This window comes from Carcharhinus amblyrhynchos, chromosome 1, assembly GCF_965287045.1.
Source record: "Carcharhinus amblyrhynchos chromosome 1, sCarAmb.v2.hapA, whole genome shotgun sequence".
Taxonomy (NCBI): domain Eukaryota; kingdom Metazoa; phylum Chordata; class Chondrichthyes; order Carcharhiniformes; family Carcharhinidae; genus Carcharhinus; species Carcharhinus amblyrhynchos.
In genome coordinates this window covers 7,727,555-7,741,757 of record NC_137324.1, presented here as the reverse complement: position 1 = coordinate 7,741,757, position 14,203 = coordinate 7,727,555, and the positions used below count along the sequence as shown (strand labels likewise).

At 44.2% G+C, this 14,203-nt stretch overlaps 1 protein-coding gene across 2 annotated transcripts in view; it reads left to right on the top strand.

Moving 5' to 3' along the window:
* The window catches only part of LOC145344932 (exocyst complex component 6B), a 595,965-nt gene extending 582,301 nt beyond the window's left edge, over nt 1-13,664 (top strand). For both annotated transcript variants that reach the window (XM_080192414.1, XM_080192326.1), the window contains exons 21-22: nt 4,631-4,743; nt 8,299-13,664. In XM_080192414.1, coding sequence (XP_080048540.1) covers nt 4,631-4,743; nt 8,299-8,431 — 246 coding nt within the window. In that variant the 3' untranslated portion in view covers nt 8,432-13,664. The remainder of the gene's footprint in view (nt 1-4,630; nt 4,744-8,298) is intronic.
* Nucleotides 13,665-14,203: the final 539 nt, after the last annotated feature.

Genomic DNA, 14,203 nt, shown 5'->3' with positions numbered 1-14,203 from the left:
CATTAATACAAGTGACAAATAACAGTGGGCCCAGCACTGATCCCTGAGGCACACCGCTGGTCACAGGCCTCCAGTTTGAAATACAACCCTCTACAACCACCCAACTCACAACAATAACTACAATGCCAAGGGGAAAAAAGAGAAAAAGGAAAGAAAAACTACTTACCAGCCACCAGCCAGTCACTTACCTGCTGGCTATGATGTTATGGTTAGATTTCTTTCTACCTGACTTGTCCTCGTGTACAGGCTCATTGGTAGGATGGGGCGGGGGGGGCGGTGGTAGAGTAGTAATGTCACCAGACTAGTAATCCAGAGACCCAACCTAATGCTGTGGATCATTGATTCGAATTCCACCACAGCGGTTGATGGAATTTAAATTCAGTTATTCAATCTGGAATTAAAAGCTGTCTAATGGTGACCACAGAACACTTGTAGTTTGCCATAAAAACCCATCTGGTTCACTAATGTCTAAAATGGCCCAGCGAGCCACTCGGTTTTATCAGACTGTCATGGGATCTAAAAGGAACAGAACCGGAGAGAGCACATAGCACTGACCCAGGCACCGGAAACGGCAACAGAACATCCAGCCCTCTTTACCCTGCAAAGTCCGACTTACCAACATCTGGGGTTTATGCCCAGTTTGGGAGGGCTGTGTCTCAGACCAGTTAAACAAAAGCCTAACACAGCCTGATACTCATAGAATCATACCTTACAGATAATGTCCCGGACACCACCATCAACATTCCTGGGTATGTCCTGAATTCTCAACAGTGGACCCGAGACCCCATGAAGTCTCATCGCATCAGATCAAACCTGGGCAGGAAACCTGGTTACCACTAATCGTACTCCCCTTTCCCCCGCACCCCCCGCCCACCACCACCACCCTCAGCTGATGACTCAGCATTTCCCCCATGTTGAACACTACATGAAGGGAGGAAGCACCGAGGGTGACAAGGCCTACAGAATGTACTCTAGGTGGGGGACTTCAATGTCCATCATCAAGAGTGGTTTGGTAGCACGCAAGTGACAGAACTGGCTGGTTCTAAAGACATTGCTACTAGATTGGGACTGTGGCAGATGGTAAGGGGACCACAAGAAAGAAAAAAACATATTTTGTCTCATCCTCACAAATGTACAAGTTGTAGATGCATTTGTCCATGACAGTATTGGTAGGAATGACCACTGCGCAGTCCTTGTGGAGACAAAGTCCCATCTTCACATTGAGGATACCCTCCATCATGTTATGTGCTAGCACCATGCTAAATGGGATAGACTTTGAACATACCTAGCAACTCAAAACTGGGTCTCCATTGGCACGCTGTGGACCATCATTAGCAGCAGAATTGTACTCAACCACAATCTGTAACCTCATGGTCTGGCATATCCTCTACTCCACCATTACCATCAAACTAGGGGATCAACCCTGGTTCAATGAAGAGAGCAAGGAACAGCGCCAGGCACACCTAAAAATGAGATATCAACTTGGTGAAGCTACAGTACAGGATGACTTCACGCCAAACAATGAAAGCAACGTGCAATAGACAGATCTAATTCCTGCAGTCCTGCTTCCTGGTCTTTTGACTAAAATCAAGTCCAAGGTGCAAGGCCTTTTCTTGTCAGCTCAGATCTTGTTCATCTCTCTTATGGGGACCATGACATGAATTCAATTGGATTTTGAATTTGGTTTTTGGAGCAAGCAAGGAATGGATTTTAGTTTGCCTGGTTCCATTCTGAGTGTTGGCTTTGTAACGTTAAGGATGGAGTAAAAAGTTATAAAGGAATTCCTGCAGTCCTATTACTTACAGTCATGAATGGTGGTCAACTATTAAATGACTGATTGGAGGAAGTTGATGCTTTACAAATATCCCCATCCTCAATGATGGAGAAGCCCAGCACAATGATGCAAAAGGCAGGGCTAAAGGATTTGCATCCATTTTCAGCCAGAAGTACAAGATGGACGATCCATCTTGGCCTTCTCCTGATATCCCCAGCATCACAGATCCCAGTTTTCAGCCAGTGACTCTCCAAATGATGTCAAAACACGGCTGAAGGCACTGGATACTGGAACAGCTACAGCCTCTGCGAACAATCCAGCAATAGCACTGAAGACTTGTGCTCCAGAACTTGCTGCAACCCTAGCCAAACTGTTCCAGTACACTTGCAATACTGGCACCTCCCAGCACCATATTGCTCAGGTCTGTCCTGTCCACAACCTGGCCAATGACCATCCCATCAAGTTCTGGAAGGAGTCACCGGCAGTGTTATCAAGTGACACTCACTCAGCAATGACCTGTTCATTGATGTTCAATTTGGTTTCTACTAGGGCCACTCAGCTCCTCACCTCATTACAGCTTGATCTGAACATAACAAAAAGCATCAAGGGTCCCTTGTCAATGGAAATCAGAGGAAATCTTCCCACTGATTGGAGTTATACCTGGCACAAAGGAAGATGGTTTTGATGGTTGGTGGTCAATCACCTCAGTTCTGGAGCATTGCTACAGAGGTTCCTCAGGGTAATGTCCCAGATCCAACCATATTCATTTGCTTCATCAATGACTTCCTTTCCATTATAAGCTCAGAGGTGGATATGTTTACTGATGGTTATACAATGTTGAGCACCATTTGCTCATCCTCAGAAACAAGCCCAGCCTTTCTAACCTATCCTCAGAAGACAACCAACTTCTTCCAAGTAAATCTCCTCTGAACTACCCCCAATGCATTTACACCTCATGCACTTCCCATCCTAGCCACACTGACTTGGAACCAAATCACCATCTCTTCACTGTTGCAACATCAAAATCCTTAAACTTCCTTTGTAACAACACCACATGAATGGTATCAGTACAAGGCAGCTCACCACCACCTTCTCCAAGGCAATTGGGGATGGGCAACAAATGCTGGCCTTGACAATGATGACCACATCCTATGAATGGATTGCGACTGGGCTGAAGTTGACAAAACATTTCACAAGGAGGTGGGACATCTGGTTGGTCAGACTTTGAGTTGTGGTAAATGGACAGAAGGGTCTCTCTGCCTTTTTGCACTGGATTGTTGAAAGTAGTCAGGAGGAACATTTTGATTGCACATGATCTGAATCTGTCAGGAGATGTGCAAGAGAGAGTGGACTAAAACCAACACTCAACACGGTATGGCACGGTAGCACAGTGGTTAGCACTGCTGCTTCACAGCTCCAGGTACCTGGGTTCAATTTCCAGCTTGGGTCACTGTCTGTGTGGAGTTTGCACATTCTCCTTGTGTCTGCATGGGTTTCCACTGGGTGCTCCAGTTTCTTCCCACAGTCCAAAGATGTGCGGGTTAGGTTGATTGGCCATGCAAAAATTGCTCCTTAGTGTCCTGAGATGCATAGGTTAGAGGGATTAGCGGATAAATGTGTAGAGATATGGGGGTAGGACCTGGATGGGATTGTGGTTGGTACAGACTCAATGGGCCAAATGCACTGTAGGGTTTCTAAAATTGATGATTGAAAACTCAGTCAGAAGACTCACAAGATTGCTTGGATCGGACCCAAGAGAAGAAATGAGTTGTCTAATGGAGGGCAGGTGAAAAAGTGGCAACAGTTTTACTGAGAAATTGGCTGTTTTTTTTTTCAAATTTCTATTCAATCCAAATCCAACTTTCTAATTGAATCTAATTCATGGTCCCTACAAGGGAGACAAACAAGACCCAAGCTGACAAGATAAGGCATTGCACCCCATCTTGCGCTCGATTTAATGCTCGACCTTAGCCAAAAGGCCAAGATGACTGAAACAATAGACGAACACTCAGTTTTAAAGTAGCAGAAGTGGTCGACTAGCTTTGTGCTGGAGTGAATTCCAATTCCTGGAAATGGTCACTCTTGTCAATCATTTAAAAACCATTCTGGGAGCTGGAGGCCTGTTCAGAACCAATCAGCTCAGCTAAGAGTCAGAGTTCTGGGAAGATCCATGGAGTGAAATCTCTGGTGTCTCGACAATGCGAAGATCTTCTTACAAAGCGACATTGGGCCTATTTTAAAGCTAAAAATGCGACTACTTGGGTAAGTTTGGTGACTGTTGGAACACATAACTTTTAATGTCTTTGTTATGTTGCAAGCTTTATCTTTGGAATTAAGTTTCTCAAAGAAGTGAGAGCCCAGTTGGCACCCAGAGAATGGTAAAAGTGCGGAGAGTGCTTAAGCTGAATTAAACATTTAATCAGAGAAAGATATAGAAGTAGACCCTGATAAGATGAGATGAAGAGGGGTGGGAGCAGGCTAATGTGAAGCATAAACACCTATATGAATCATTTGGACCAAATGCTCAGTTTCTGTGCTGTATGTATTATGCAGCTCAACCTGATTGAAAGATAATTGAAGTAGTTTAATTTTTTTTATCCCCTTATTTTTATTGGCAGCCTCTGCTGTTCAGTGTGGCTTTGAAGATTGTCTGTGCAATCCTGCCTGCTTAGGTTAAAGAATTTTCTTCCTTGCACAGAGCGGGGGATGTTCTTGACTGATTTATATAATTGTTGTGCTCCCCCTCCCTCCTTCCATAGTTTTGGGAGAGAAGTCGCAATGTGTAAGACTGCTCGCGTAGCACCAATCCCCACCTTGGCAGGTATTCTTATCCCCTGTTCTTTTTTGCTCACACAGCTTCTGGACCTCTTCATCCAGTGGGACTGGTCGACGTACCTAGCGGATTATGGGCAACCCAACTGTAAATACCTGAGGGTGAATCCTACAACAGCCCTCACCCTGCTGGATAAGTAAGTGTGCCATCTTCTACAGGGCTTCCATTTCAGGGAGTGGAAGGTTTATGCAAACAGTGGAAATATCTTGCATGAATGGACTTTGTCCATTGTGGGTGGGTCGAGTCTTTAAATGCCAGGATACCAATTGTTTGGGGCACAATCTTCCCAGGCCTACAGGGCAGCATTGGCAAAGCAAACATGTTAGATTGTAGAAAGCCAAAGTAATCATTGCAAATCAGAACAACAGCGACAACTGGTTTTGCTAATGCCTGTCAGAGTAACAAATACCTTTACAGGAAAAGAATCAGCAGTACCTTGACATTGAGCCATTTAAGGAGCTTTTAGGAAATGGCGGGTTTCAAGGAGTGTCTTAAAAGAAGGAGAGGGGCAGAGAAGTTAAGGGAGAGTATTCCAGAACTTGGGGGCTGGGCAGCTAAAGATAAGACCATCAGTGAAAATTGGAGATGCTTTTAAAAGGTCAGAATTGGAAGAAAGCCAAAATCTTGGATGGAGAATGGTTGATAGGTTGGGAGGGATGAGATAATGGAGGGATTTGATGCAGAATTTAAAGGCTTAAGCGGCTCGTGCTCAATCTGTTCAGATCGTCCACATACCCTCTTCTCTCCCTTTGCCTTCATCCCCACTTTGATCTCCTTCTGACACTCACCTTCTCTCTCTGCTGCCCATACTCTGTCTCTCACTCCCTCCCTACCTCCCAACACACTGTCTCAGAATTACTATCCATTACCATCTCTACCCAGACAGTAAATGAGGACGGGGTTGACTGTTCTGCTCTGTTTGAATAATCACTGTGTTTTTGCAGTGATATTGTGAGCAAGAGACGAGCAGGTCCCTGTAAAGACTGGAGTGGGGGTCAGGATGGGGGGGGGGTGGTGGTATGGGGTATGGTAAGATAAAAGCTAATTACTGCGAGCTGTAGAATCTGAAACAGAAAATGTTGGAAAATCTCAGCAGGTCTGACAGCTTTTGTGGAGAGACAATGGAGCCAACATTTAGAGTTTGAATGACTCGATGGAGGAAAAGTATCAAAACAGGCACAAAAGCAGCTGGTGGCACAGTGGTTAGCACTGCTGCCTCACAGTGCCAGGGACCTGGGTTCGATTCCTGGCTTGAGGTAAATTCTCCCTCAGTGTACCCATACTAGAGTGTGGCAACTAAGGGATTTTCATAGTAACTTCGTTGCAGTGTTACTCCACACGGACACTGTTCTCTGTGCGGAGTCTGCAAGTTCTCCTTGTGTCTGCGTGGGCTTCCTCCGGTTGCTCTGGTTTCCCCCACAGTCTGAAAGATGTGCTGGTTAGGTGTATTGGCCATGCTAAATTCTCTCTCAGTGTACCCGCACCAGAGTGTGGCAACTAGGGGATTTTCACAGTAACTTCATTGCAGTGTTAATCTTTGCCTACTTGTGACACTTTAAAACTTTAAAGCAGATGGTGCTGTCATTTCACTGTATTCCCGAGACCATTGAAATTTGATGACTCTTTTTCCTTTTTATATTACTGCTGCATTGCAGGATCTCTCGAGCGTAAGTATCAATTTTCTGGAGATAACTTGTGGCCAGCCTTTTGCTGAAAACAATCAGGAACATGGAATTCCAAAGATGTCTGTGCAAAATGTTCATTCTACATCATCCTAGCATGGAACCAGAGGACATGAGGAGGTTGCAGATGGATATAGATAGGTTGAGTGAATGGGCAAAAAATCTGACGGATGGAATGCAATGAGATCAATGCGAAGTTGTTCATTTTGGCAGGAAGAATAAAGAAGCAGACTATTAATTCAGTGGAGAATGGCTGCAGAATTCCAAGGTGCAGAGGGATCTGGGTGCTCTAGTCACCAAATGTTAGTGTGTAGGTGAAACAAGTAATTAAGAAAACTGATGGAATGCTTTCCTTTGTTACAAGAGGGATTGAAATAAAAATGTTATGCTTCATTAATACAGAACATTGGTGAGACCACAGGTGGAATTTTCACATCCCTCCCACCATGGAAATCATAGCAGGACAGGAGATCATGCAAAGGTCCGTTGATGCGAGCAGCACAGTGACACTGTGGTTAGCACTGCTGCCTCACAGCATCAGAGACCCGGGTTCAATTCCCAGCTTGGGTCACTGTCTGTGTGGAGTCTGCACGTTCTCCCCGTGCCTGCGTGGGTTTCCTCCCAAAGAAGTGTGGGTTAGTTGGATTGGCCATGCTAAATTGACCCTTAGTATCAGAGGGATTAGTAGGTAAATATGTGTGGTAATGGGGATAGGACCTGGTGGGTTTGCTATCAGTGTAGGCCGAATGGCCACCTCCTGTACTGCAGGGATTCTATGATTAAATAACCTTGGGCGGGATTTCCCGGCCTTGGGGCAAGCATGGCTGGAAAATCCTGCCCAGCATCTCGAATTCCTGATTTGATTTGATTTATTATTGTCACATTTATTAACATACATTGAAAAGTATTGTTTCTTGTACACTGTACAGACAAAACATACCGTTCATAGAGAAGGTTTAGATACAGAGTAAAGCTCCCTCTACACTGTTCCCATCAAACACTCCCAGGACAGGTACAGCACGGGTTTAGATACAGAATAAAACTCCCTCTACACTGTCCCCATCAAACACTCCCAGGACAGGTACAGCACGGGGTTAGATACAGAGTAAAACTCCCTCTACACTGTCCCCCATCAAACACTCCCAGGACAGGTACAGCACAGGGTTAGATACAGAGTAAAGCTCCCTCTACACTGTCCCCCATCAAACACTCCCAGGACAGGCACAGCACGGGGTTAGATACAGAGTAAAACTCCCTCTACACTGTCCCTTCAAATTGCAGCACAGTTATATGTAGAGTTAAGCAGCCTCCACAATAGCCTTGTTGCTAAGGCTGGCACGTATTACTCTGAAAAGTTGATGAAAGAACTATGGTAGCAGTTAAAAGGTAAACATTTTGATGTGGGATAAGCCCAGAGTCTGTAACAGCTGTAGAATTCCTTCACTTTAGAACGTTCATGAACTTGTTGCCTTTTCAACAACAATCTGATGACATTATGGTGACCATTACTGTGACTAGGTTTTAATCTTTGTTCAAACTGAACTTAAATTCTCAGGCTATCTTGGTGAATTTTGAACTCACATTCTCCGGATTATTGATCCAGCGAATTTTATCACACCTTCTCAATTTATCACATTCTCAATGGGGCAGACTCATTGTTCTGTGTCACACCATAAAGATTTTCCAATTATAACTTGGCAATATTTCAATCGATAAATAGATAAATTTTTGAACAGTAAAGGAATTAAGGGTTATAGTGAGCTGAGTGCATGAAAAGATCAGTCATGATTTTATTGAATGGCAGAGCAAGCTCAAGGAGCCAAATGACTTACTCCTGCTCATAGTTCTTATGTTCTAATGTGTTGTTTCCTATCCATTAAAAAATGTGCAGTCTGGCGGCACAGATTCTCTCCTTTTTGTTTGATTGATTGCAATCTGTGCTGTCAGAGTTACTTAAACACTCAGAGCCACCTCTCTTAACCAAATGCTGTGACTCTCGTCTCTTCCAGAATGAAAGACACCAGCAGGAAAAACAACGTCTTTGCACAGTTCCGCAAGAACGAACGGGACAAGCAGAAGCTCATAGACACTGTGGCAAAACAGCTCAGGAGTCTGATCCACAGCATGTCCCACCACCATTGAACCTACCCCCGTCCTTCCTGCCCCTCTCTTCCTCCATCCCTCTTAGTTGCACATAATGCTGGATATTGAACAATGTGCCATCACAGCCATGGAAACTGAGACCAATTCACTCCTTTAAAGGGGCAACAAGTGTTTGGCAAACTTTTTTTTTGTTGCTTTGTTTGTTTACAAGCGTGCTGCGGAATATTGCGAACTGCCTCGCAAGATATTTTGGGACTGCTGCGAAGGTAAAAAGCAACACCACTGCTCAGTATCCCTCCTGCAGACACATGTGGCTTTGCTAATCAATTATGGGCACGGTGTCCCTTTGATGAGAAAAACACTACGCCTCTTGATAGTTCATAGGGTTTCTTTTGTTGGATGAACGGATTTTGTGCAGCAGCTCAAAGCAAAGATCTGCCAATTATAAACCTTGTGCTAGAATTTAGGACTTACAGGAAATTGGAGGGGTCCAGAGAAATTCTGAATATTGACCCTCAACCTGGATCGCACTGAATATATCTCCTTTCATCACTCATCAATCCTTTTCTCCTCTCTCCCTTCTGCATTCATTCCAAGACAACCTCATCTAGTGGCGCTGTACTTCCAAACTCATCATTGCCACCAAATGAACTCATTAACTAACAAATACTCCTTGGGACACTCTTTCCATTCAAATATCTTGCACTGATTGCTAAACGCATTTCACATCCCCAATTCCTGTGACAACATCCGTGGAAGTGAACCCTTGTTACCACCATAAAAATATTGACACACATATTTTGATCATACTGCCTTATTTTCTAATATAAGCTAACAAATGCCAATGATGTTATCTGGTCCTTTTTAAGAGGGAATGATGAATCCAATAGGGTGAGGGAGCTGAATTAATATCAGTACAATCAATAACACAAGGTGCTGGGTAGAGGGGTTACTGAGTGACAGTGTGAGGAAGCTGGATTAACATCAGTAGAGACAGTCTAACAGAGTGCTGGAGAAGCGGGGTTGCTGGGTGACAGTGTGAGGGAGCTGGAGTAACATCAGCACAGATGCAGTCAATAACACAGTGCTGGGGGAGGGGGTGGGATTTTATTTGTGCGCATAGTATACACGAAATCTCATTGTGTTTGAGTTTTCAAGCCCACACAGTCAGATATGGAGTGTGCAAACTCTGCCTTTCAGGGCCACACTTAACTAAGTTTGGACAGAGTTTGGTAAGTGCCATATCTCAGGGAGCTTGTGTTTTTGCAACAGCATAATCAAATGAAGGTGTGCAGTTCACCAGAGCAGAGCATTAGGAAGTTTCTTACTAGGTCTAGTCACTACAAGACTTCTGATTAACTTATTGGTATCTCCAACTGAAAGGAATACCCATTGTAAACGTCAGGTCACCCCACCATAGCTCAGGCCGGGTGGCTTCATCGCCAATTGTGACTGAAAGCCTGATTTTGGACACTACGATGAGTGAGCTTGTCCTTTCCAACTGTATCGTCTGTGGAAATTTTTCTCTCAAAGTAATGCAGCTTAACTAGTGGACAAGTGCAGGCGCCTGCCGATGAAAAGCAAATGTGCACCATTTGCTCAAATGAAATGATCTCAGGGTGCAAAGAGTTGCAGAACTCAATGATAGGAGGGAACATTGATGCAGACACAGTCACCCTTCTTGAGCCCCATCTCATTGTCTGGATCTGTATTTCATTGGGAAGTGACATTTTCACATTTCATTTGGTGAACATTATGATTGTTCAACATTAATACCAACAAATGGAACATCTTACTTTGCAAATGCCGTTTGCTGACCCATAAAGTATGCCCAGGTACAACATGGGTCAAGGTGCAAAACTCCTGGTTTTTAGCACCAGACTCAAGAGAATGCCCCCGACTGCCAAAGGTATGAATTTTTCCCTTCTACTACACTAACTAAGTACAGTAACCTGTTAGGAGTGAGAGGATCAAACTTTAGAAGCTGTATGGTGCTGCAATTTGCCTCAGAAGCAAAAATTCAATGCCTCGCTCACTCAAGCACCCAATCAATTATTCTAAATAACAATAGCAGTGGCCCTCGACACTTGTACTCTAGTTTAATTAGCCATTTTAAATATATTAACTCATTCCTGGAACATCCAAACTTTTAAAAGAAAATGAAGCACTAGATAGCAGAGTAGTGTACTTGTTCTAGAAATATCCCCTTCATCCAGAGCTGGAAGATGTTGCTCTCTTGGCACTATCCCGTCTCACTAGCTGATCTCGGCCAGAGCTTCAGTTGAGTTGCACTCTCATTAATCCCCCTCGCTTTTGATTCAGTTGGGAAGAATGCGACTGGCTGCCTGACTGGACACATTCTCCCTCAGGCGGTTGAGCTGTGCGCGGGAGTTGGACAAGGTTTGACTGTGGTGCCTCCATGTTCCGATATTCTCAATTCACCCTCTGGACTGGCTGAGTCAGAAGATGGCCTGTATTGATAGAACTGGACCCGAACAAGATTGACATTTTTAGGAGAAATTAGGACTGAGGCAAGAATATGTACTCCCTGGTCAGGGGATAGTTTTATTTTACCATCAGTAAATAACTCTGAGGGTGATGTTGCTGACTCTGAGGAAATTTTCATTGCTGTTCAAGTGTTTTGTCCTCAGAGATTACCAGCCTGGTACAAGGCACATTTGATTGTCAATTTGAAACCTCTTGAAGGACTGCAATGACCTCTTTCTCACGAGAGCGAGCAGCATTTATGCCCAATTGCATCAACAAGATAAAAAGGACAAAAATTAAACCCCCCCAAATGCTGGAATTTTTAGAGGAACAGAAAGTCATGAATTTATATAGTCAGCATCCGTGAGATGAAAGACTATTAGCATCAGGTAGACTATGATTAAGGGCTGATCAGAACAACAACAACTTGTATTTTTAAAACACCTTAAATGTAGTAAAACTTCCTAAGGTGGCTCACAGGGACATTACTAAACACAATTGACACTATAGGAGGTATGAAGTCTGATAGCCAACAGATTGATCAATGAGATGTAGCACTGAAAGGAAAAAAGAGTGATTTAAAGAGGAAATTTCAGAGCTTATGGCCTTTGCAGACGAAGACATGGCCACCATAGAGTCTTAGACATTTACAGCATGGAAACAGACCTTTTGGCCCAACTTGTCCATACTGCCCTTTTTTTTAACTACTAAGTTAGTCCCAATTGCCTGCATTTGATTCATATCCTTCTGTATATATCTTATCCGTGTAACTGTCTAAATGCCTTTTAAAAGACAAAATTTTACCCACCAATAATGAAGTGATTGAAATTGAGGGAGGAATGCAGGTATCTCATGGTTGTAGGGCCGGGGACGGTGACAAGAGGAAAGGAGGACGAGGGCATGGAGAGATTTGAAAACAGTCTTGAACACTTCAAAATCAAAGCTTGCTGAGCGGAGAATCATTGTAGGTCAGTAAGCACAATGTGATGTATGAACAGAACTTGGCAGGCGGTAAAAACACACCAGAGTTTTGGATGGCTTCAATTTTACAGCAGGGAAAATATGGGATGTCAGCCAAAGTGCACTGGAAATGTTGGACCCAGAGATAACAAAGGATATGGCTGAGGTTTCTGGAGAAGACCATCCGAGGCAAAGTGAAGATGGACATGATGGGCTGAATGACCTTGTTTTGTGCCATAAATGCTTCTATGTAGCAGAGGTGAAAATAGACAGTCTTACTGATCATCTGGTGATGTGGAAGCTCACCTTGGTCAACTCTGACACAATTTGGTTCAGCCTGAGATAGCTGGAAGGACAGAGTTTGTGGATGGGAAATTGAAGAGTTTGAGATAAGGGCAACAGGCAATGGCCTGTGTCTCCTCAATATTCCATTGGAGGAAATTTATGATCATCCAGTGCTGGACGTTGAACAAGCAATCTAGCAATTTAGGCACTGTGGAGAGGTCAAGGAAGGAAGTGGTGAGTTAGAACTGGGTGTAATCTATACATGTAGAAACTAACACCGTGATCTCACCTGAGGTCAATGGACCCTTTTCATGGTCCATGTCCCGCCCGCATCCCGTAACAGGAAAATTCACCTGGCTGTCTCCTCACTCTTTCTTACAAACTCGCCACATACAGATAAGAAATAGAAGCGGCCAAGGGTTCATCCTTAGATTCTCCAGAGGCACTAGTATCGGAGCAGGAAGATAAGTCAATGTAGGTATATCTCTGGCTACAATTGGATAGTTAAGAATAGAACAAAGCAAGTACATTTCCACCCAGGGTGAAGTGTTGGAGGAGGAAGGTGTAGTCAACCATGTCAAAGGCCTAGCCACCAGAGAAGGACAAAGTTTAGCTTTGCCACAGTCGTAGAGATTTACAGCATAGGAACAGGCCCTTCGGCTCAACTTGTCCATGCTGCCCTTTTTTTTAACAATTAAGCTAGTTCCAATTGCCCACATTTGGCCCATATCCCTCTATACCCGTCTTACCCCTGTAGCTGTATAAATGCTTTTTAAAAAACAAAATTGTGCCCGCATCTACTACCATCTGGCAGCTTGTTCCAGACACTCACCACCCTCTGAGTGAAATAATTGCCCCTCTGGACCCTTTTGTGTCTCTCACTTCTCACCTTAAACCTATGCCCTCTAGTTTTAGACTCCCCTACCTTTGGGAAAAGATATCGACTAGCTGAGCTATGCCTCTCATTATTTTATAGACCACTATAAGATCACCCCTAAGCCTCCTACGCTCCAGGATACCATTTGTCCCATTGATATGAAACATTTCAGTACTGTGACAGGGACGGAAACCTGATTGGAGGGTGTTCAAGCATGGATTTCAGTCAGGGAAACTTGTTTGTGAGGAGATAATCTGTTCAATAACTTTGGGGAGGAAACAGGGATGAGTTAATATTTTGAAAATATGGATCAGTCAAGAGTATTTTCTCAGAGGAGTTGTGAGGGTGGTAGAGTATGGCATCCAAAGAGAGTGAACTGTTAAGCTAATGTTGATACTAACAGGATTGTGAAGAATGGATTTGCGACCCCAGAGGTCTCCTCACTCTTTCAGACATCAATCGAACTTTTACCCATATTCACCAATCACTAAATCTGAGTCACCACATACAGCAATTTCTTCACACTGTCTCAATCTGTTATTCACTCTATCTCCATCCCACCATATCCTTCAGTCCTTCCTCTCCATACTCCTCCTCGTACATCTTTCAGTCCCTTATCAACAACCCTCAATCCTTCACCACTAGTTTTCTCAACTCCTCGCCTATAGCAAAGAACAAAGAACAACACAGCACGGGAAACAGGCCCTTCGGCCCAACGAGCCCGCGCCGCCGTCCTACTATCTCAGTGACCTATTCATGATTTTAGTCTACGTCTAACGTGCGAGGATCAGGGAGGTCCAATTTAGGGACAATTTTAGTACCCAATCAATCAGCCTAAAAGCACATCTTTGGGGGATGTGGGAGGAAACCGGAGCACCCGGAGGAAACCCACGCAACCACGGGGAGAACGTGCAAACTCCCACAGACACAGGCCCAAATCCATGTGTCCGCACAGCAACAGAGATAGTCTCTGAGCTGTCATGTTGCCCTCGAGATGGTCCAGTTTAAGCACACTAACGACATGAAGCAATAGGCAACTCCCGAAGCAACATCCAAGAGCAGCCCACTACAACCTGCCGCCTGCATGCCCCTTGCTGGACTTAAATGCCTGTGGAGACAAAAAAAATTCATTATTAAACAGGCAAAGACTAACATTCCTGAGGCAAAATGTATTCCCAAGCCTACAATGTTCAGTAAGGCCT